The 26,113-nt window shown below is 32.3% G+C and overlaps 1 protein-coding gene across 4 annotated transcripts; it reads right to left on the bottom strand.

Annotated features, from left to right (window-relative positions):
• Positions 1-292: 292 nt before the first annotated feature.
• Positions 293-23,055, bottom strand: LOC143056636 (uncharacterized). Of its 4 annotated transcripts, none has more exons than XM_076229791.1 (13): positions 22,978-23,055; positions 21,904-21,954; positions 16,002-16,074; positions 14,814-14,969; positions 10,241-10,402; positions 8,936-9,005; positions 8,365-8,432; positions 7,781-7,835; positions 7,038-7,141; positions 6,043-6,582; positions 5,075-5,119; positions 4,476-4,532; positions 293-2,902 (listed from the first exon to the last, which is right to left on the bottom strand). In XM_076229791.1, the coding sequence occupies exons 1-13, from the start codon at positions 23,002-23,004 to the stop codon at positions 2,715-2,717; spliced, it is 1,596 nt and encodes a 531-aa protein (XP_076085906.1). In that variant the 5' UTR covers positions 23,005-23,055; the 3' UTR covers positions 293-2,714. The 4 variants fall into 4 exon arrangements, with proteins under 4 accessions (XP_076085906.1, XP_076085907.1, XP_076085908.1 ...); XM_076229792.1 differs by having other exon boundaries at positions 4,476-4,508; XM_076229793.1 differs by having other exon boundaries at positions 2,764-2,902; positions 4,466-4,532.
• Positions 23,056-26,113: the final 3,058 nt, after the last annotated feature.

Below are 26,113 nucleotides of genomic sequence, written 5' to 3'. Positions count from 1 at the left end.
GTGTACAATTTGGAGTTTAGTATGGCGTTCATTATCACTAAACTAGTATATATGTGTGTTTAGGGGCCATCTGAAGGACGCCTCGGGTGCAGGAACTTATCGCTGCATTGAAGTTATATCCTGTGATTGTCTGCTGTTGTCTGTTCTATGGTCGGACTATTGTCTTTTTAAAACATTCCCAATTTCCATTTTCAATTTTATTGAATGATTGTTAAGGATATTTATAATTACCACCTTGTTCTATGAGTTTTTTTGGAAATCAAGCAGACTTTTTCAGAATAAGAAACGAATATTCATATATTCGATACTTTTATTCAAAGATGTCAAAGATCGTGTAAAATAGATCTTAAGAATATGTTATAACCTTCTTATGTTAGATTGAAGAACAAGAGTAACGTTTTATCAGTATACAAATATCAACCGTGTGCATACAATCATATTGCGGTTTAAAAATAAGATAAAGAATACGGCATGTTTGACTAAAAGCATTAATCTTATGTTTATATAAAATAAATGTATACATATTTAAAGCGTTCATTCTATATTGACACAGAAAGTCAGCGTCACGTTATAAGTATGTCTGCAATCATGTGTTAAATGGATTTTAGTTTAAATAAAAATTAGTAGAGAACAGCCATTGAAAGTTACAAAATATTATAAAAAACATTGTGGATGAATAAATTAGTTATACACACATTATATATGAGCACATTGTTTATGAACACATTGTTAATGAACACATCAGTTGATAAAGATAAAAACATACAAATTTAAATTATAACAAATATTGCACATATCATATACAATTTTGTTTCGCTTACTTATAAACTTTTAACATTAACTTTTTACCACATCCTTTGTATAGCAAGTAGTTATTTCATTTCAGATTAAAATCACGCGTTTGGAATGTCCGACCAATATGATATAAAAGATATTAGAAGGACAGTCAAACTCATAGATTGAAAATAAACTGACAACGCCATTTTAAAAAGGAAAAAGACAATCAGACAAACAATAGTACACCTGATACAATAAAGAAAACGAACGAATAAGAAACACGAACCCCACCAAAAAACTAGGGGTGATCTTAGGTGCTCCGGAAGGGTAAGCAGATCCTGCTCCACATGTGGCAACCGTCGTGTTGCTGCTTTTATAACAAATCCGCTAAATAGTCTAATTCGGTAGGTCACAATCATGAAAGGGTAGGGGATTGTAGTTACGACGTAAGGAACATATCCAATATCAATTGTGAAACGGTTATTCCATAACGGTCAACCAACTCGTGATGGCGTCCGTAAAATGTACGAAGGGATGATTTCAACTTCACCATTTGAAACTCTTGGTTTAATACCTTCCTTGTGAGCAGCAACCCTATATTAAAGACAAGAGTGCACACGCTGAAATGTCTCGCCTTCTTTACTAATCATTGATATTATGTTGATAGTTCTTAATATAAAGATTTATTACAACTTGTCACATCAACTTAACACTCACCAAGAAAACTGAACATTGACCACTGAACCATAAAAATGAGGTCAAAGTCAGATGAACCATTCCAGGCAGGCATGTACAACTTACAATCCTTTCATACAAAAAATATAGTAGACCTATTGCATACAGTATAAGAAAAATAGACCAAAACACAAAAATTTAACTATAACCACTGAACCATGAAAATGAGATCCAGGTTAGATCACACCTGTCAGTTGGACATGTTCAGCTTAAAGTCCTTCCATACACCGAATATACTAGACCTATTACTTATAGTATCTTAGATATGGACTTGACCACCAAAACTTAACCTTGTTCACTGATCCATGAAATGAGGTCGAGGTCAAATGAAAACTGTCTGGCGGACATGATGACCTTGCAAGGTACGCACATACCAAATATAGTTATTCTATTACTTATAATAAGAGAGAATTTAACATTACAAAAAAACTTAACTGAACCATGAAAATGAGGCCAAGGACATTGGACATGTGACTGATGAAATCTTCGTAACATGAGGCATCTGTATACAAAATATGAAGCATCCAGATCTTCTGCCTTCTAAAATATAAAGCTTTTAAGAAGTAAACTAACGCCGCCGCCGTAGCCGCGGCCGCCGGATCACTATCCCTGTGTCGAGCTTTCTGCGACAAAAGTCGCAGGCTCGACAAAAATCATGATAGGAAATACAAGCACGGGAATATCGTATCAATTGGGAGACATATACCCCACCCCGTATGCAGGTGCTGCTTGAATGTTGCTACTTAGAAATGGAAAGTTCACAATTCAAAAGCTGAAATCATTTCTTTTGTCGTAAAGTTTTGTTTTCAACCGACCCTCTTTGTTAATTTCTAGATGTTAGTCAATCTATGAGGCTGACTTAACTATATCTGTTGTATCCTTTATCTCTAGTTTGATTAGATAGATGCATTCAACATAGTCAAAAGATTTTGAATTATTTAGTGAGAGAACATTATCAATTTAGCGGAGAGTAAAGTTAAAGGGTATTGCTAACTTCTTATCTTTCTTCCCAAGAAGTTTCTGTATGAAGTCAGCCTCATAATAATAAAGAAACAAGTCGACAAGAAGAGGGGCACAATTGGTTTCCATATACTGTTATTAGATTAAACCTTAATTTGCCAAGAGTATGATAATAATCATACCAAATTAGCATTAAAGAGGGCTTAATGTGTGCCTTCTGTTTAACTTATATTTGTTTTGTCTTATATATCTGGATGTTTGTATGTTAGAGACACACCACTGTCAATGCTATTCGGACCACAATGTTTTATTTCTGTTTCCGATTGACCACTCATGCTATTCAAAGTGTTCATATTAAGACCTTTGATTCCAAAATTGAAGTTTTCCAGATTACTGAGTATCGTTTCATTATTGTTACTACTGTTTAGTGCTGAAATGACATAAAAAAAACTATTTTAAATCTACAGATTCAAAAGATACAAAATCAGATTCATAATATGTTGAAATGTGATGTTTTAAGCTGACCCCTTAAACAAAACTGCTCCAACATTGTAATGAGGACGAACGACTTAAATCGACATAGCATAAGTTTTTCAGGCAACCATATGGATCAAATGACTGATTGTGTCATATTCCCGAACGTGACGATTTGACTGAATGTCATGACGATTACCATATCAACATCCCGAGCTACCATCTATTAGAGTTTCAGTTTTTACCGGTTTCTTGTTTGTCTCCTTAAATGATGTTTTGAGATTCGAACATCGGTGCTCTGATGTTGCCTTTAACAACGATCGTCGAATATGCACTTTATAGCAGTTATATCAGAAGAGACAGAAAGAGAACTTTATAAGCAGCATTTTCCAGTTTGGTCTAATATGCCAATCCTACATTTATGTAAACAGCCAATTTGAATAACATAGTTGTTCTTGTTTTATTTGTCTTTGTTGGATATACTGCTTAATGAATTACGATTTTGTTGAGTCTATGTTTAGATTATTTACGACCCGGCACATGTTGTATGTGCCTGTCCCAAGTCCAAGATACTGTTATGCAGTGGTTATTGTTTGTTGTTTGTTGTTGTAGTTGTTTATAATTTTTTACTTGTGGTCATTGTTGTTTCTTTGTAGCTTATCGAATATCATATATTCAGCAGGATATGCTAACACTTCAAATGACTGAACACTATGTAAATGTATACATTTGGTTGATATATGTCTGTGAAAGTTTGGTGTCCGTATAAGTTATGTCAAAATACATTTAGCAATTATTGAGATGCAGCAAGAAAAATGTTACCCAGTTAATAATAAAATGAGGCTCGTGGGTACAAAAATTTCAGCATAGAATTAAACATTTGTTTTTTCATTATAAATTTTATTTATTACACTTTTAGTTACTACTTAATGATATGGTACAAAAATCAACCCAATTAATCGATTTGGTTTGGCCCCAGAGGACTTTAAAACTGTTTATATCATTGAAAAAGCTCCAAATTATCTCCCTTTGGAGCACAAATAACATTTTTTGACATTAAAATTGAAATATCTTTTTTAACACATCGGTGAACTTTTGACCTGTATTTGTTATTATTGTTTTCAAATAAGCTGTAGATAAACTAAATAATTGTAAAATTTATGCGATTTCTGTAATTAGGTTATTTTTTTATTTCGATATTACCTATATTTCCCCTATTAGTTCAACAGAAGAAAAGGACATTAACAAAAATGAATGCTTCTTTCGGAGGCGGATTGTGAGCTTAAATGAACGGTGACCCCATATTTTTATTTTCTTTTTCTATTAGGTATAGGATAAAGTTAATTTATAGAAAATATTGGCAAAACCCTATATTAGAAAAAAAGTTGATTTATACCTGCGAGCCCCCTTAATTAACATTCTATATTTTGCCAGAACACATTATGTGCCAGTATTATTCATTTTGAAATGCAAATAGTTCTATGCAAAATGTGCCAAGACTTGAAGCTAGTATACTTACGTATACTTACTAGACACATTCATAGACATGTAGTCTCCCGATGCTGCAAAAGTCGAAGGCAAAGTTTCTATAAAATATTAACAAAGGAAAATTAGTTATTTTAGTAGCATGTATATTTTTTTGATATTAAACAGTATTGCATTGTCTTGTTAAAAAACGTATTGGTTAAAATACCGTTCTTTGTAATAAGATATCCATTTGAAACACAACATTGCTCTTAATCATATCGAATAACAACATTTAATGTAAATAGTAAATTCACAAAACAAATGAACTTCGAAGAAAATTAAAAAAGGACAGGTTCCTATTCAAATGGCAAAATCAAAAGTCCAAACACATCAAACGAATGGATAACAACTGTCATACTCCGGACTTGGTAGAGGTATTTTCTTACGTCGAAAATGGTGGATTACATCTGGTTTGATAGCTAGCTTAACCTCTTACTAGTATGACAGTCGCACAAAATTCCATTCTATTGACAACGATATGTGAACAAAACACACAGGCATAATAGGTAACAATGTCAATAATTCGGGGACAGTAGTCAACATTGTAGTATTATCTTAATCACAAAGGTTTGCTAATTATGTTACGTAGGGATATACTCACCGTCATTACATTGACTTTCATAGCCACTGGTATCACTTTGATGCACTGTAAATATATAAAAAGTAGTCATTGATTAAGTGAAATTAATTGCTATAAAAATATTTGGTTAGTTTATCTGTACCAGCAGTTCATCATTAGGTTGTTTAAATATGTCATATATAAGACTTGAAATATATATACGAGTCTTAATTGAAAACTACGTTTAAACTTATAAATGCGTTGGATAAAAACCGCAATTTTTATACGTGTGCATGTAAATCAAATTTCGTTGTAGAAGGGTCTAAATATAGCACAAACAACATTTTCCAAAAGACCAAAAAGGTGAAGAAGTATATTCAAACAAAACGCATTTGACTAACAGGTCGAACAACTGATGTTCTTTAACCCTGCTGACTGTCATCGGCGATTGCCAAATACAATTGATCACAAGATGTAACAAAATGGATCTTAATATAAATTTAATACTAAGCAGAAAACAATTAACTTGTGGCCACGATGTTATGCCACAAATATAAGGTGTTAATATTTTTTATACACCAGATCCGGATGTCTCTTTAGTGATGTAAGGGATCGAAACGGTATTTAAAAGGCTGACTTGAAATATAAATACACTTCAAATATACAATGCTTTTCACTTAAAACTGTTTCAAATGTTTGTTTAAAGCATCTTTTGACCTCTTTCATATATTATATATACAGATACAATTATCTTATGTCGCTCGTATTTTCGGCACAGCAAATGATATCAACAATGTCGGCCTACTTTTACTATAGGAGTGAGATGATTTAGATTATATGTAATCTCATTTTCAGGTACATCCCATATTTAAAAAAAAACCACACACACACAATAGGTACCATAAATGAGTTAACTTAACATTTTCTATTGTTATTTTCGAATAAACGTAAAATCACAGATTTCGTACATCAGTTTTACAGAATTTATAATACATATAAGAATTATATACCTTGACGACAACTACCAGTCCAAAGAGTATGAGGTTCAGAGTCTGTAGTGACTGGACTACACGTGTCCGAAACATTAAAACTGTCGTTAGGGTTCCTTACTGGTATATCAATTGCTAGTGGTTTCCGCATTTTGTTTTTCCATTTCATTTCAATTTTCATTTCGTTAGTGGAACTAGTGTTCGTATATTTTGGTAATTCATCAACGTCAGTCAATTGCTGCTCTGACGTTTGACGATATGTGTTGTTATAATTTGAGTTTGAATTCCTTGACTTGTTACAATCGTCCCATTTGTTATTACCTGCAGCAATTATGATATTTTGCGCATGAAAGCCAGAATCGTACGGAATAGACATGACATCGGCATGTTGCCTGCTTTGAAATGAGTACAGTAGATATTGAGGACGAGCGTCACCTGCCGGATTATCGGTTAAAATTCTACCTTCTGCATTTCTAATTATGACATTGTCATCTTGATTTGTCACTTTAACCAAAGGTTCAATTTGTATACGATCTGTGTTGTCATGTTGCTCTCTTCCTACTATATTAGAAAAATACTTTAACATTTAGAAAAAGTCTAGACCAACTTATTGTTTTTACTTCTGTGAGACTGTTATAGTGTATTGTTTGTACATTTTATCTCTTTAATCTTATATGTGAATACTGTGAATTTGTTTTTATCAATATCCAATCGATTCAATCAATCAATTTAAATCGAATTAAAAAAATAGAAATGTAAAACACTCCGTCTTCGTTAACTATGTGATAAAAATATTGTATAAAAAATTTTAGTGCATGAAATTGTGTAAGGAAATGTTTTTTGAATGATTTATGAGTTAATGATTTTAGAACTTTGCTTCTAATAGTTGTCAAAGAACTCATTTATTCAACGTAAACTTCTTGTTTGTTTACAAAATATAATTACTGTTCTGTAATTTGTAAAACTATTCAATGTAGAAAGATGTACCAGTGCCATGAAACTTCTATTTGACTTACCATGTGTCCAACAGATCCCCGTTAGCATAAATCCTGATCTTTTGAAGCAAATCGCTATAGTTACCATAGAAAATAGTACAGTCAATACGCCAAGAGCAATCATACTGCAAACAAGGTCAATATAAGTTAATAGTTATCAAAAGTACCAGGATTATAATTTAATACGCGACGGGCATTTCGTCTATATATATAAGACTCATCAGTGACGCTCAGATCAGAGAAGGAACGTATAAAAAGACAACCGGAATAATAAAAAAGAGATTTCATTAGCGAATACAAACACAAAATTCCAGATGACCAACAACACTGTGTCAAAAAAAGTAAAATCACAAAAATACTGAACTCCAAGGAACATTCAAAACGGAAAGTCCTTACTCAAATGGCAAAATCAAATGATAAAAAACATCAAACGAATGGACAACAGTTGTCATATTCCTGACTTGGCACAGGCATTTTTAAATGTAGAAATGGTTGATTGAATCTGGTTTTACAATGCTATGGCGTCCGTAAAATTTACGAAGTGATGACTTCAACTTCACCATTTAATAGTCTTGATTTAAAACTGAAATCGTCACAATTGGAAATCAAAATAGGCAGACAGAAAAAAAAAATCATTTATAGACTACATATTGCGATACACATTCATAATGGACATATTTTTTTTATCGTTGAAAATCCTTGTTTTTTTTTTTACTGTCATGAACTATGTGTAAAGTAAATTGTAAAAATAAATGTATACTTACAAAATTACCAAAAGATTGTCATTTTCTTCGGGTCTATTTGGATGAATATGAACGGCTGTAAAGATGATTATATATGTATGTGAATAAAAGAAACTATAAAAGTTTAGTAGAATTAAAACAGTTAAATGATTAGTAAAATGTTTTAAAACAGTCACCCTAGTTTTTGTTGGGGTTTGTGTTGCTTATTCTTTAGTTTTCTATGTTGTGTTATGTGTACAATTGTTTGTTTGTCTTTTTCATTTTTAGCCATGGCGTTGTCAGTTTATTTTCGATATATGAGTTTGACTGTCCCGTTGGTATCTTTCGTCCCTCTATTATAATTATGAATGATAATTTATCAATAATATAAATTTCTAATAAGAGTAGAATACATGCAATTATACTTTTTGCAACTAAAAACGGAAATCAACATATAAACATTCTAGTTTCATTGTTGAAATAATTTAAAATAGTCGACTATATATGTTAACAGCATGCCGGTAATCACGACTTATATATTAAAACAGACACATGCATATACATGAACACACAAAAATTCATATATGAATTTAAACCTGAATGCAAAATGTTAGAAGTATACATACGTGTTGGTAAAGATATGTAAGTGTTAACTGTACGAGTATTGTGCGTTGTAGGTTTGGCAATGTGATTACTGAAATGAATCCAACGAGATGATATGTCAAACATGACTTAGTCAAACCCTATATACCTGGTACAATATGTAGAGCAAACTAGAAATATGCCACAAAGTAACATTGGTTAACGTTTTCGCATCCTGTTAACCAACAAAGTAATATTTATTGCGAGTTAGGCTTGAGGACGACCCACAAAAGATTGGTAGCTAACATGCTCACTCATTGATGCATACTCAACATTTGTAAAACGAGTGTTATAGTTAAAAACATATACGACAGACCACCCAGTTATGACATTGTATGCTCTCAAGAACATGCTTTATAAAGTTAAGGCGATATGGGTGCAAAGGAAACAAAGATCTACCTCAGTTCAAATGAAATATATGTAAGCAATAAAAGGCATAACATGCTTGAATTTATATATGTCAAGCAGAAACATATTTAATCATAGGATGCTAATGCACGCCCATTCAAATCCACATTTAACAATATTTGAATTATAAATTTTTAATAAACAAACCTTTGTAGATGTCGACAAGGACCACAACCGTTGTCATTCTTATATGTACCATTTGGACAGGGAATGCATTCTAAAAGTTAAGAGGATTTTACATGGAGGTTAAATCTAGGACATATAGCTAATACGCGTTCATATACAATGGATAATTTTTTCATGTGTATGTCTTTATAAATGGTCTTTATTAAAACTAAAGCAACAATTCCGTTACACAAATTGTTTCGAATAAGCTTTTGGCCATATTCACTAGACGTAATTGGTGTTTTAATGATTTCGAATAATGTGGAACAATTTTATGAAGACTACAGAAAATGGTGTGGTATTTTAAAAGTTCGAAACATAGAATATCATTAACGGTACAAAAATAGTTCTTCAGTGATTTTCGAGGCAATTAGGAATTTCAAAATATCAAACAACAAAAAATCTTTGAAGAGCGGATATAACCAACATTAACTAATGAATATAGCCAAACCCGGAAAAATAACTCTACATATCCATGTTGAAAATAACCCTTTACTAATGTCGTGTATCCGATGCTCCTTTCTAGATTTTTCTTCTTCTAGAATGCTTTAAAGCAAAATATTTGAAAACCAAGGATGTATAATGAATACAATTAGACAGTTACATGACCAAAACTGACATACAAATATTTAAAGAAGAAAGTCCAACATAGCATTGATATCAAGTGAGAGGTTTAGCGCAATAAAACCACGTTAAACCCACCATATTCTACATTTGAAAATGCCTGTACTAAGTCAGGAACAAGACAGTTGTTATCTGGTCGTTTGATTTGTTTGAGCTTTCGATTTTGCCATTTGATTAGGGACTTGCCGTTTTGATAATAAGTCAAAAACAAGATCGGCAAACATCCTGAACTTAAATTGCTAAAAATTCAACATGTTCAATTAATGATATAGTAATATGACTACATACAACTTGTTTTAAGTTTCATATAATATGCTGTTCGGTGTGAGACAAGGCTCCTTGTTGAATGCCGTACCTTAGCCTATAATAATTTACTTTTATAAATTGTTATTTGGGTGGAGAGCTGTCTCATTTGCACTCATACCACATCTTGCTAAATCTATAAAGCTGCATTGTGTCATGTTCTTACATTTTTTGACGCATTTCTGTGGACATCGAAATATTTAGATACTTATACCTCCTAAATCAGTTTTATGACACAACTCACAATTAAAACAAAGTGAATTCTAAACATTTCAATATGATGAGAAATCGTGTTGCTTAAAATTCGCCTGATAAACCAAGTTTAACGTTAAGTATACAAATGTACAACTGATTAAATACCTCCGGCCTCGTTTAATGTTGTTCCAGGTGGGCAGCCACCTCTTTTTTCATCACATAAGCAGGGATCTCCGTAGAAGCATGCTGTTGTTTTGCACTTGCAGCCGTACAGATTGTCACAAAAACCTTTATCATCATTCTTCAAAATTCGTTTGTATGTCATATCTGTAAAAAAACTAAAACTAAAAGATGTGATTCTGCTACGCATGTATTATTTTTGTGCATAGAAATGTTTTTGCATGTTTCCAGATATACACGGGAGACCAATCGTTGCTTAAATAAAATACTGGTAGATTTAACGTTACACTGCACACTACGCAGTTTTTCCACGCACATGTATATCCATAACGTCCTCTATGATACAAGAGACAATGTTTAATGTGTTTCCCTCTGATAAGGTATACGTGTTGCGCCATATCATCAGGTTATCTAAGTTCGATATCAGAATATCAGGTTAGTACATGCTATTTTTCATACCAGATATATTATATCGGCATAAGAGCCGACGGCAAGAGGGCTGATATAAATTTATGGCTAAATTTGATATGACAAACGGCATTTTATGATCTTTTTATCATATGTGTTAAAACAAGAAAACAATAACAATTAAATCTATCAATCCTTCAAGTGTTTCCGAAGTAGAAATTCATAGGTTCAAGATGCCGGACGCCTAACGAATAAACATATGAGAAAAACAACAGTATAATATTTCTCATATTGACGAAAAAATCAACATAACATAATAAAGAAGGATATTTTATTTTTTTCATCATATAATTCGACAGAAGAAAAGCAAACAAGACATATTTTAATAACTGTGAGTAAATGAAATTTCCCGGGTTTCGACTAGTAATAGCGGTAAAATGGCAGACATTGGATGTATTCTCAGATATAACGGACGATTTTGCCCGATTTTGTATGAAGACACAGACATGGAATCAAAAAAGTAATTGTTTGTATTATGTACGGAAACATCACCTTTTGCTGTTAAGGAGGCACGATAACAATCGTTTGCAAGGAAGCAGCGGCCTTATGATGCTATCCCGCCTACCACAAAATCATTATCATTACCTTTGGTAGGCGGAATAGCATCATAAGGCGGCTGCTTCCTTACAAACGACTTTATCTTCTGGAGCACACCAACAGAGAAGCTATCAAGGTGGACATGTTTGGATTAATGCATTCGACAGGTTCATGTACCAAGTCATGAACACATGATTTGGGTTAATGAAAAAACCCAATGACAATTGGAAACCAAAATGAACTTCTCTCGTGTCATTATTTTTTGAAATGCAGATGCAAGAAATTCAGCTGTGTTGGTAACTGTAAATGATACCGTTCTGGCTTTCCGTGTACAGGTTTGTGTATTGGGAATTGTCAGATAATTATAAGATATGCAACCTGTCTTTCTAAAAACACTATATATGCATTTGAAATTAACAAAGTCATTGCTATCTCTTGTTAAGTGGAAAGAAATGATAAAATTGACATTTTCCAGGTTTTGTCGCCATTTTGGGACCGGAAGTCACCTGTTTTTCTTCATGTAGGTATTGTTTTTTCGTACTTTAGGAATTGTTATTTAAGTTTAATCAAAACTTACATTAGATTATACCTATTACACAGCTTTCAAAAAGATTTACGAAATGTAATAAATTCGATATGACGCCATTTGCAAAATGAGCGGTGGCCATCTTGAAAAATTGTTTTTTTTTATGGCCAGCAGCTGATTTGTTTAAATTATCATTTAGTCTGCCCATATACCAAATTTCATGCTTGTATCATGATTTGCACAATTATGTCCATGATATCTCCCACTATTTGAGAGACAACATTAAGGAAGATGTGAAAGAAGCCGGAGTAGACGAGGAATCGGAACTTTTCAAGTGTGCAGAACATATGTCCAGTTATATTGTAACATTAGGAGTAATAATACAGCAAAATCGTACTTTTATGCATTTAAACGTTGGGAAACATTTATTAAAAAACATGGTTTTCAAGCTTTACCAGCACAACCGGTTCATATAGCTTTATACATAACTTATTTGCTTGACACTGGTGCTACATGTAACACTATTAATTCTGCGATTTATAGAATAAAATGAGTGCATGAAATGAGTAATTTTGCAGATCCAACTAAAAATTCATATTTACATTGATAACAAGAATCTTCCAAGAGAGTGGCTTCTGTTAAGAAGCACTAGAAGGACCCTGTTTCATTAGATATGTTATTGCAATTGTGCAGCATGTTTTCAGATAGCCAAGATGTACTTGTGGTTCGTGATTTAGCAATGATTTTGCTGTCTTTTGTTGGGTTTTTGCGTTACGATGAGATTATATAAAAAAGAAGATGTGGTATGATTGCCAATGAGACAACTATCCACAAAAGACCAAAAGGACACAGACATTAACAACTATAGGTCACCGTACGGCCTTCAACAATGAGCAAAGCCCATACCACATAGTCATTAGTTCTCTATTGTGTAAAAATGTTAAAGTTAAATCAGATTATTTAATTTTGTATATAGAAAAGAGTAAGACCGACCAGTATCGTAATGGTAATGAGGTTTTAATTTCCAAGGGGGATACCATTGCTTGTCCATATGAGATGTTTTTGAAAAATGTAAATCTTTCAGGTGTCAATTTGGAATCATTTTTTTCCTGTTTAGACCTATTTTTCGTTCTAAAAGTATTTGTAAACTTATATATAAAAACAAAAAGCTTAGTTATACTACAGCCAGAGAAAGCATTATTTCTAGACTGAAACTAGTTTCAAAAGACCTGAAGTTTCGATTGCATTTAATGCAGTCAGGTGGGGCTACTGCTGCAGCAAATTCGGATGTCAATGATAGGGTATGAAAACGACACGGTCGTTGGAAAAGTGACAGTAGCAAGGATGGTTACGTTGTGGATTCAGCTGAAAAAAGGCTGCAAGTTACCAAGCATTTGGGGTTGTAAATATTTTTTGTTTTTCATTCCTTCCGGTTCCGTCTATATTTGTAAGTTTTCTAGCGTACTTGACGGGCAAGTCGGCAAAATTAATATTGTTTTTTTAATTTGTATATTAATTTTGGTAAACGTACATAGTGTTTATGCCCAATGTGGTGTAGGTCGATTAGTAGTTCATAGAGTAAATACATGAATTTTCCCGCGTTTCGACTAGTAATAGCGGGAAAATGTCTGTATTAACGGTTAGTAAATAAGGTATTGTCCAATCAGGTTTTTGTTGTAATCAAAATTGATTACAGGTAAAAGGTATACGTGTAAATGTATCTCACTTTCTTGCCGTCCTTTGAAGCGTACACATCCAAATTACATTTTTGATAATAGGTTTTAATATTGCACAGCTGTGGGCGTATTGTATATTTCTTATTTTCTGAATTTGAAATGTTATATAGATTATCAGTGTATATTTTTTTTTATTGGGAATGAAAGTTCATTATCAAAGAAAGTTCTCATGTTGTCCCTATGAGACGGTCTGTCGAAAGATATTTTTGCTGTAGAACACAGGTTTCCAGAGCTTTTATGACCATCAAATACTATATGGTTTTATCTCTGGTTTTTCCTGAGCGTGTCTGGGCCGTTGGTACGGAGAGGATCTTTTTAAAGTAAAGTGGTCAATGATCAATGATTAATAAATGTGTGAATGTTTACTTAAACAATGTTTATCATATTTATTACATGTTGTATATTTAAAATGAAATCCGGCGTCAAGCGTACTTGACGGGCTAGTCGGCAAAATTAATATTGTTTTTTAATTTGTATATTAATTATGGTATACGTAAATAGTGTTTATGTACAATGTGGTGTAGGTCGTTTAGTAGTTAGTAGAGTAAATACTGCATTTATTGTATCATTTGTTTCACATTTCGTACAATATATTTTCTTGTTTCAAAATTCAGTTTTTTTTATCTGATTTTGTTATGCCTTTCAATGAAAAAGTACTATTAAAGTGTGTTTTCCAGAAATTGCCGAGTCACGCCGGAATGCCATGCGATAACGATACGGAAAGACCTACGATAATACCCGGAAGCAGTTGATAATTTTATTCATATCAGCCGGCTATCACCATTTCGGAAATACAGAATTCACATTAATTATAAGGTATCATTATACTTTACAAATATTTATTTACTCTAGGCCTAGACATATGATAAATACTGTTTTGAAAAAGGATAGCTTCTTTCGGGCAAAATAAACTCTGACATATCATTTATGGTAAACATTATTCTAATTTTGTATCATTTTAATTTTGATGAGGAGTTGCTTTACCATTTGACCAATATATCCTTCTTTTTTGCAGAAGAAAACATTTCAACTAACGGTGGATACTTTACAAAATGTTTTTTTTTATAAAGTAGGAAGCTGCACACAAACATTTATATACTTATTGTTAAATTGTGTTTCTGCTAAACAGGCCTAAGTCAAAACACTCCATCTAGTAATGGAGAAAAATACGTAAGTTAGTTCAAAGCGTCTGATACTATGCAATTCATATCAAAATGCATAACTTGCACTATAATGTATTCTTGAAAAGTGTAATTCTGACCAAATAATACAACTTTACTTTTGATTATACCTTCCGCTAGACAATCAGTTTCTGGTTTGAAACATGCAGTCACACTGGTATCGCCGTTTACTGGGGATGATATAAGATCTGGCTGAACCATTCCTCTAACACAAGGACTACATATATCACGAGTAGAGTTCATTGTACATGGTTGTATTTCATTGTCTATAAAATAAGGGACAAAAATGAGAGAGAGAGAGAGAGAGAGAGAGAGAGAGAGAGAGAGAGAGAGAGAGAGAGAGAGAGAGAGAGAGAGAGAGAGAGAGAGAAAATCAATATTACAAATAACACTTTGTTTACAAATAAATATACTCATTATGGGGGCTCGGGGGTCTTCAGGTAGCAGATATTGTTGGTCTTTGATGAAATGTGCAAGTTGTGAGAGTATGTGCAAATCTTTTGTTGTTAATATAAAAAAATTGTGTGTTTCATCAAATTTTTTCTCATAAACATCTATTTTGTTTTTGATTAATTGTTTTTAAAAAGTAAGTACAAATAACTCAGATAAAGTAATTGTAATAATACATTTTTTTGTGAATTCACCTATTTTAGTTTCTAGCAAGAAAACAAATTCTGAAAGCATGAAATAAGACTCATTTCATCTTCAAATTTTGTTATCACAAGAAAATGATTTTCCATACATAATCTATACAAAATCTGACAATTTTGCACAAGCTGTAGTGAGAAAAATGTCCAATCATATTTGTGAAAAAGCATAATAACAACTTCATTTTGACAAATTATTAAAAAAAAATTTATCAATTTTTATAAAGACGCCGCCAGCCAACGTAAAAGAGTTGATATGCATTCGATTGTTTAACCCCGCCGCATTTTTGCGCCTGTCCCAAGTCAGGAGCCTCTGGCCTTTGTTAGTCTTGTATTATTTTAATTTTAGTTTCTTGTGTACAATTTGGAAATTAGTATGGCGTTCATTATCACTGGACTAGTATATATTTGTTTAGGGGCCAGCTGAAGGACGCCTCCGGGTGCGGGAATTTCTCGCTACATTGAAGACCTGTTGGTGACCCTCTGCTGTTGTTTTTTATTTGGTCGGGTTGTTGTCTCTTTGACACATTCCCCATTTCCATTCTCAATTTTATTCGATTGATTTGTTTGAGCTTTTGATGTTGTCATTTCCTTACCAACTTCTCAGATTTTGTTATGTTTGTGATTTTACTTTTTACAAATGTCACTTACCTGGCTCACAATCATAGTACGGAAGACAATATCTGTTCAGCTGTTTGTAATATATATGCTTCATTGAAGATACCTTTTAACAGAAGCAAAAAAAACGTTTAAATATTGCCGGTTATGGTCAAATTCCACGTCAACCCATTTCATGTTAAGGCAGGCAGAAATACCAAAACCTGTGATGTATATGATTGATTTGTTAATAAGAGGTTAAAACTTTTTAAACTTTTTATATCGTAATTGGTTCACTTGATTCATTCGGTTCTCTTAAAATAATTGTGACGATCAAAGTATTTAACAGTTGTTTGATAGTTGCAAAGAAAATCCAACAATGATACTGTTACCATAATGATTTAGAATATCCTTATGTTTTGACACCAATAGTGATTTCTACAATTATTTTTTTACCTGTCCATAGTTAAGCACTTTCAATTTAGGGTGAAAATAATGTTTAGGGTTTCTTAAAAAAAAATCCTAGGTCAATTTAATAATAACTGTTAACTTATATGTATTTACTTTATACATAGACAATGTTAATATAACTTTCGTAAAATAAAGAATCCATATTCATGATGAATCAAATAATAACATTAACGGTACCAATTTTCCTGCACCAGATGCGCATTTCGACAATACATGTCTCTTCAGTGATGCTCGTGGCCAACATATTTGAAATCCAAAGCTTATATAAAAGACGAAGAGCTATAATCCAAAAGGTCCAAAAGGTTTTACCAAATCCGTGAAAGGAATCAGAGCTTTGCATAAGGGAGATACATTCCTTAATTTATAATAATTTAACATTTTGTAACAGCAAATTTTAATAACACAAAAAAATCCGTATTTTCATGCCAGTACCGAAGTACCGGCTATTGTGCTGGTGATAGCCTCAGGGACTAACCGTCAACTAGCATAGGCATCGACCCAGTGGTAGTAATAACATTAACGGTACCAATTTTCCTGCACAGTTGCGCATTTCGACAATACATGTCTCTTCAAGCCCGTTTCCAAAACTCCCTCAATCAAAGCTTTATATGTGGATTGTTGTAGGTTTGGCAACCTTAAACAACAAAACACGTCGAGCATTTAATCATGAATTTAGATTTTAATGTGAATTAGATAGTTGAAACAAGAATTTAACAAAAAAATATAAACGAAAACAATACATTCATTACTGAGACCAAGTGTATTGAATTTTTGAACATGATGTATTTTGTTATCTATTATTAATGTGTTTCTTAGTCGAATACGTTCTCCTATTTATTTGTATTGTAGTCCTGTAATATTATGTTGTCATTTTAATGTTATATTTAACATTGCCATTAAAGTGCAAGGTTTGGCATGCCACAAAACCAGGTTCAACCCACCATTTTTTTTCTTTAAAAATGTCCTGTACCAAGTCAGGTAAATGGCCATTGTTATATCATAGTTCGTTTCTTTGTGTGTAACATTTTGACGTTGTGTTTCCGTTGTGTCGTTAGTTTTCTCTAATATTTGAGTGTGAATTTCCATTACTATAAGACGTGTCATGGTACCTTTTATCCCAAATTCATGTATTTGGTTTTGATGTTATATTTGTTATTCTCATCGGATTTTGTCTAATGCTTAGTCCGTTTCTGTGTGTGTTACATTTTAATGTTGTGTCGTTGTTATCCTCTTATATTTAATGCGTTTCCCTCAGTTTTAGTTTGTTGCCCCGATTTTGTTTTTTGTCCATAGATTTACGAGTTTTGAACAGCGCTATACTACTGTTGTCTTTATTCAGCATCTTTTGCAGCATCTATCGTTCCCGCCAATTGATTCCAAAATTTCATAATTTTAATTGACAACCTAGTTCGATGATAATGAACATTAATCTTGAACCCCTGCACTTACATGAATTCAGTACAAACTGAAGAAACAGATTCATTGTTAGAATCAATCAATTCATGGTCGATCAAGTTAACATAAGCGACATAAGATTATGATTATACCACAATGCTGACTTCTGTACCCCTATGTTTGACATTTTCATCTGTTATGTCTATTTGTTTTGTTAACACATCGTTGTCAATATAATGGAGTGAGAGGTTTAGCTGCTATCAAACCAGGTTTAATCCACCATTTTGTACATTAAAAAAATGCATGTACTAGGTCACGAATATTACATGTAGAATCCATTCGTTTGACATATATTGCCATTCGATTATGAACTCTCCTTTAAGATTTTTCGCCGGAGTTCAGTATCTTAGTGATTCTACCTTTTATAACTAGATGCAGTAATATAATCAATGTTTATTCGAATCTGAAAGTGATGTACATGTTGGTTTACAATTTCTAAATTATCATTGGGTTCCTTACCTAAAATCTATCAGCGATTTTTGCAACTCTCTAAGAAATACCAAAATAGATCCATTTTAATTTTTTTATTTGCTGTTGTACTTTCATTCTTTAGAATTGCTGAACCTTCCCACGCACCTTAATTCACTGCAAGATTTTCAGCAACAGTACACAATACACAGCATAGAAAACTACAGACTGGTCAAAACAAACCCCGACACAAACTTGGGGAACACTGGTGTACCGGAAGGGTAAACTGGTTCATTTACACACTGTGAAAAGTCTTATGCGATAGGTCACTTTCGGGGAAATAATGAGTTTATTTTAGAATGTCACGATAGGACACAATCAGATGATTCTAATATCATAAAAGGTTTCACTTTGTAAATTCAGCGGTTTCACAATCCACTCCTCTTTTTGGGAAATATATACTATTCATAGATTTATTAATTATATTATTATATACTAACATACTGGTTTCCAGATTTCTGTGTTTCATCTCATAGAGACATAACTTGGGAATGTTACTAGTATAGACAAAAACTTGGTAGCACCTAAAATTTTATTCTTAGGAGGTCTAAAAGAGGGATGGAAGTTTAGCATTAGGTAGAAGTTTAAATCTTAGAAGTTCAGGGCATATAAATGTGGAAAATATTCCGCACAGCTCTATATTTTGAGCTTTGAATAAAATAGTAGTACATATTAAATTTCCGTTCTGGGATATAATTTTTCACGAAACTTCATAGTAAAACTGGCACAGTTTTTGCAGCAAAGGTAGATTATTAAGATTAAGGAGAGACACCGTTGGAATGATTTTGGGTTTCAAACCTTAGTTATTTGCGTTAGCAGCCAATTTGGTTCAATTTTCATAACCTTCGCAGAAATATTCTTGTCTGGAAACACAATGATTGATATCGTTTAAGTGCGTATGCAAGCACTCTTTTAGTTTTATTTGGACAAGAGTTTCGTATGTAATAAGCGTTTTCAGTAAAGAGAATATTAAGAATGTCAAAATTGAAAAGTGAAACGAGTTTTGTAATGACGACCATTTCCTCGACTGATTCGGTCATGCCATTCATTTTTCAACACAACTTAAAAATTTCACTACACTGTTCCAACTTTTGTGTGTCTTTTTCTAAATTATAAGTATGTATCTTTTGAGTCACATGACTATCAATAATCATTGCATGTTATCTTGATAATTATAAAAGACAAATAGCTTCTAGTCATTATATATGTACTCAATATTGATACGATTTCATTACCTGTTTTATTCTGTTTGTGATGGAACGTTTATAATTCTCGGAAATATCACAGTATGTTATGAATCCATAAAAAACATAAATTCGATGGTTATCAGTACAACAACTAATGTCCCTTTAATATGTGATGCTTAAAAAATCATAATATTGTTTTCAATGTTTGAATGGAAAATGAAACACGTAAAGTACTATGTTATAGAACATAATAGTAGGTAGCTTATACGAAGTGATTTGACACATACAGGGACAACCCCTATGAAGACAATAAATGAATTCAAACAAGACCAACACATGGCTTCTGATCAAATATAGAGATCTAAACTTTGAATTTTTCGAAAAACTAAGGATATTCTTATCCCAGGCATAGATTACATTAGCTGTATTTGGCACAACTTTTTGTAATTTCGGATCATCAATGCTCTTCAATTTTGTACTTGTTTGGCTTTATAACTTTTTTGATATTAGCGTCACTGACGAGTCTTTTAAAGTAGACAAAACGCGCGTCTGGCGTACTAAATTAGAATCCTGGTACCTTTGATAACTAAAACAATTCAAAATATTTGAAGGGCACATAACTTTACAATTTAAAACATTGGAAAGGCACAGCACTGTTTACAATTCAAAATTGACCTTATAAAAGCTCACGACCCTGTTTGGACAAAAATCTGGAGGATTACAATCTCTTATATATATGCAGCATGTTCTGCTTTAGGAAAGAAAAATAAGTTAGACAACCGTATGTGTACACTGTATTGTTACGAGTTATAAGTTATGACTTAAAAAAGCAAAGACCATTAAAAAAACTTTCTGATAAAAATAATTTGATAACATTTTCAGATATCTGGATGATATCTTAGCTCTAAAAAATGACGACCGCAGTATGTACACCTAACAGGGTTACCCTGCTAAACTGGCTTTAAATTAAGCTAATTTAAATGGTGTTTATATATCTCAACTTGTATGTTGCGACATATTTGATTTTAACGAACGAATTCTATGTACTGCAAAAAAATTATGGTCAATACATTTTCTAAATTTTAAATGGGACGAATATAGGCTGCAATTCATAAAAACAATTGTTTCACAAGCCACACCTCTTTCGGGGAGATAACATATTCATAGATATATTTTTTTTATCTCATAGAGAAAATAACTTTAAAATGATCACAGTACAAAAAACACACTGAAGCGGTGATATTTGACTTCTCAGAAAGACCCAAAATGAAGGTAGGGGTAATACAGGGTTTTAGTTTTATTTATTTATTTTTAGTCATATTTTAACTAGAATAAGTTCTGAGCATATAAACGTTGAAATATGCCGCACAGACCTTTGGTTTGCCCTTTGATTAAAAAAGAATATTTTTGTTTTACAAAACTTCATTGAAAAAGTGGCACAGCTTTAGTTGCAAAGGGAGTTCCTATTGAAAATTGCATTGTTTATATTCACAGTAGTGAACATATAGCACGCTTTGTATATTTTACACCTGAAGATTATATTGTGTGTAAACTTTCAATAACAACAAGGAAACGTAAACTACACCAAAAGCAAATTCTTCCTTTCAGATATTTTTTTACTTTTCGTAAACGTACATTTTATCTATCAACTAGATGTTAAGTCATATGTTGTAGAGAGTTTTAGAGGGTTACGTATAAAAATAAATTTTCAACGTAATGAATGCTTTTCAACTTTATAACTCATTTGGTCTCTGAATTGTTTTCAAATGAGGCACGCTGTAGAGACGCTTGTAAACACAGCACACGTATTGTGCATATGATATTAAGCCTGGATTTGTGATAAATATATCAATGTTCAGAAAACATTATTTAAGATTATATATTTCGTCTGTCTAAATGAATATATAGAAATCCGAAGGATATGTTTTTTGACTAGAAAAGCCGTGTTCGCACATCGTGTCCTTCAGTATAAGTTACATTGATTACGAATAATTTCAATATTATGAACAGAAAATTATGCAACGATAAAATATATCCCATACAGACCGTCATCAAATAAAGGCATGACAGCAGTAGCATACTGCTGTTTCATATTCATAAATCCACAAAGTGAACCAAATCTCGGATCCAAACTAAATCCGAGAAAACACAAGAAATCGAAACAGGAAAACTAAGGGACAACAGAAATACTGAACTGCAACAAAACGGAACGCAAACATACACAGAAACGGACTGTTTGATACAACTACAATATCAAACGGTCTTAAACATGTATACACGTTGTGTTTTGATGATGGTCAAATAAAAGTTAACATATAACGTCATTGGAATTATCAACTGTTTCTCTAAGACATTTGTTTATCATAAATACTCACATGGTGTATGGCGAGCACAAAAACAAGGACATCAAGCATGATTATATTGACCTACAAAATAATTCAAAAATGCAGACGTGTGTTGAACGTTAAGTAGACAAGACCACAAGAACACCGAAAACACACAACACAAGCACACAGACTCACACACGCATATAAAATAGAAGTGTACTAAAGCGTTTTACATGTTGCAACGTAATATTATATTATTTATTTAAGTGTTGAGTTTTCTTACGTTTGTTTGTTCTATAGTCCTGTCACTTAGTGTTGTCGTTTAAGCGGTATATCTTAACATTTCCATATACGCAGGGGGTTTGGCTAGCCACACAACCAGGTTCGATCCACAATTGTTCATAAAATGTCTCTTATAAATGATGTATTAGATTTATAATCTGATTTTTTTTCTCTAAATCGGCTTAGGACTTTTGAACAGTGGTTTACTACTGTTGCTTTTATTAGTTAACATGATATCGAATTAACCATCAAGATGACGTGCAAAGACTGCTGACGGTCATATTACCCGATATAAACATATGTTTCAATTATATTGTAGTTTTGAATTGACTGGTATTTTACATATCTTTATGTAGAAAATGGTGGATTAACCTGGTATTATTGATAAATTGACCTCTCAAATGTTTAACAGACATAAATAGTTCCGTTAAATTGACAACAAAGTGTGAGCAAAACAAACCGGTACAGGAGAAAATATTGTCCCAGTACCTATAATGATAGCAGATCGGTCCCATATATAAAACTTGCCGCATAATATCAAAAACTGTACATAATCCTGGTGATTATTTCATCCAATGGAGGTTTTTTTTAAACAAAAGTGTACAATGTAGTTTTGCAAAAAAAATACATAGTTTTATAATAATACTTCACAATTATTACTTTTATAGTTGTAAGTAATGTGGTTGACTTAAATTAAACATATTCATTCATATAAGGGAAAAGATCAGACATTGAGCATGTTGAGGTAGAAAGCTTTTAAAAATTAAATACATAATCAGTTAACGCATTTTTATATTTACTAACACCATATTTCTCTGCTATGAAAAATGCAACACCTACCTCTTCACGAATATCGTACAGATGCATATGGACAATAATTTCCGCCACTTCGTCTACATGTTATACGGATATTGATACCATAAGAGGAAGATTTGTCGAGGAACTATTTAAAAAATTCCCCTAATACTAATCACTTCTGTACATACACACAATTAGTAATGTCTGGTTTAAGCTGTTTTAATATTTTTCTGTACCAGTAATTAGGGAACATCTTTTGAAGTTTAATTCCTTATTTGATTTAACATGTTTAAAGACAAAAAAAATAGATCTAATTGAAATGCAATCGAATATTCAAATGCAAAAAGGTAAAAAAGCAAAGGATTTCCAAGGAAAATTATAAAAGGAAGGTATTTTTCAAATGACAAAATCAAAAGCTTGATTACGTAAAATGTCATAGTCCTGACTTGGTACAGGCATCTCTTTTTACAGAAAATGGTGGATTAAATCTGGTTTTATAGCTTGTTTAACCTATAACTTGTATGACAAGCGATGATTCCATAATAATGACAACAATGTGTGAACAAAACAAACAGACATAAAAGTTAAAAATGCCTACAATGGTGGTACAACAGTCAATATTGTATTATTATCTTGATCACTAGATTGTTAATTTGCACGATTTTATTCATTAAAAAAAGGAAGAGGGTGATTTGTATTTCTTTATTTCTAAAAAAGAAAGTAAAAATGCAATCACGGTACATTATTTCAAGATGCTGTCTTCAAATTGTCTTTCGTTTAATCGTTTATCGCTTTCCCTACACAAAGTTTAAGTAATAAGGAAAATTATGTATGTAAAGAGGGTCGAAAGATATCAGACGGACATTTAAACACACAGCTAGAAAATAAACTGACAACGCCATAGCTTAAAAGAAAAACACAAATAGACGAATAATATAGAGTACACAGAGCACACAACATCGAAAACTAAGGACTATGGAACACGAATCCTACCAAACACTGGGGTGATTTCAGTTGACCCAGAAGTGTAAGCAGATCCTGCCACACATATTAAACGTTGTTTTAAAATGTAGAATGGCAAAATCAAAAGCTAAAACACAACGATCGGCTAAAAAATCTTTTATATTACTGACTTGGTAGAGGTATCTCTTCTTTTTCTAGAATCAACGCTTCCTAAATCCGTCGCTGAAATGGACTCACCAGATTATATTCTATTGTTTCCTTTGTGTTCCTAATATCATTAAGTTTGAATTGACTAATTTCCTGATTTCTGTTCACTAATGCAATTATTTTTAAAAACTTACCTTTAATTTTTGTAATTTCTATATGCCTTCACTTGGAATCGAACCCGTCCATAAGTTTTGTAACTTGTTACTGACATTAACATATCGACGAAACCTCTGGGCTACCAATCGGTTACGATTTAAAAGTCTATTTTATATATATATAAATGAATATATGATATACATCGGTACAACGGACACACATGGTTTGTACCTTGATATATACATAATAGGTAATCGTATAGTATGAGTTGATAGCCACGAGGTTTCGCAGTTAAGATAAATGAGTTAAAGCTAAGGACTTGTCTGTTTAGGTTCGAATCCCTGAATTCTTTTTGTTGTTCCAAATTAGTCTAGATTTCCAGTGTTTGTTCTTGTTTTGAATGTTATTGTGGATATTTTGTGTAAAAAGGGATTTTGGTCGTTTATTATCGGATAATGGTTGGCTATTCCATATGTTTCAAAGGAAACAAAAATGGATTGCATAATAAAGGTCCATTTTTGTTTTATAAATTAATATTATATGATTTCATCTGTTTTACTACATAATTTTACAAATTTTAATTCGCAAATTCCTATGCTAGAAAATCGTGATATGTCTTGAATAAGGCTTATTGCTAGAAATTCCGGAAACATACTTATTATATGCACTATATATAACGTTTTTGTCGGGTTGTTGTCCCTTTGACACATTCTCCATTTCCATTAAGATCAATTCACATAGAAATAAGTTCGAATGTGTCTTATTTTGTAAAAACAGATAACATTCGGATGCCTGATGATATGAAGATCTTTAAGGGCAGACGTGTTGTGTTATAATATATTTGTATTTTTTTAAAATATTTAATTGTGATATCTAATTTATTGTAATGGATCGTTTGACACAATATCATGGTTAATTAAACTCACTTACAATACCTTCTAATTAAGAATAGACTTTAATTTTCAAAAGACATTATCACAATAGTTTAAGTGATAGATACAATGGATAAGCGTTGATTCATGAAAAACAAACCATTCGCCCTGCGGGCTCATGGTTTCTTTTTCAAGAATCAACGCTTATCCATTGTATCTATATCACATAACATGTAAAAGTATCACAAATAGGGGCACATCAGTTAACATTGTGTTACAATCTTTATCGCTATAAACCAAACAAATATGTCAACAAAGATAAACAAACTGGCACATAGAACAAGCACATAATCAAATATGAAAGACAATGATACATAAAAATTACCACAACACAACAACACAATAGGCGGAATGTACAAATATACAGCTAACCAAAAGTATATGATCGAAGTTAATTTTAACAGTAAAGGTTAATAATTTACAAAGACAAATGGAAAACATTATAACTTCTAATTAGGATGATAAACAAGTCAGTACCTAGAATCTATACTTTTAAACAGCCATGTATTATTTGTGAAGTTGATGCGGAATATATTTCTACCCGATGAATTGTTTTCAGAAAGAGTACGAGACGTTCCTCGACATTATCATGGTATAACAATTTCTGGCTCAGACACTTGTGCTACGAAGGTGGTTGGAAATTATAATTTCAGATTCAAAATAATCTCGATTGTCATAGATTCTGTATGTTTAAATGTCAATCTGGTATCTTTCGCCTTTCTTTTACAAGGAGGTACCTGTTGATTATTTTTTATTTTAAAATTGCACGTCGTCAATATAGATCTCGTACTTCTCCGATAAATGTTTTATGTTATTTTTTTGCAACATCATCAGTTTTAAATTTATATTTATACTTCAATAAAACGGCTTGGTTCAAGTTCACTGAATATTTTATTGATTCTAAAGAAAACAAACATAACGCTTAAAATCCCTTTATTTTTTCCTTAATACAAGTACGGTATTTTGAACGCACAATGAAT

This window comes from Mytilus galloprovincialis, chromosome 13 (assembly GCF_965363235.1).
Source record: "Mytilus galloprovincialis chromosome 13, xbMytGall1.hap1.1, whole genome shotgun sequence".
NCBI classification, from domain to species: Eukaryota; Metazoa; Mollusca; class Bivalvia; order Mytilida; family Mytilidae; genus Mytilus; species Mytilus galloprovincialis.
The sequence above is the reverse complement of the archived record's forward strand: the minus strand, read 5'-3'. Positions and strand labels throughout refer to the sequence as shown.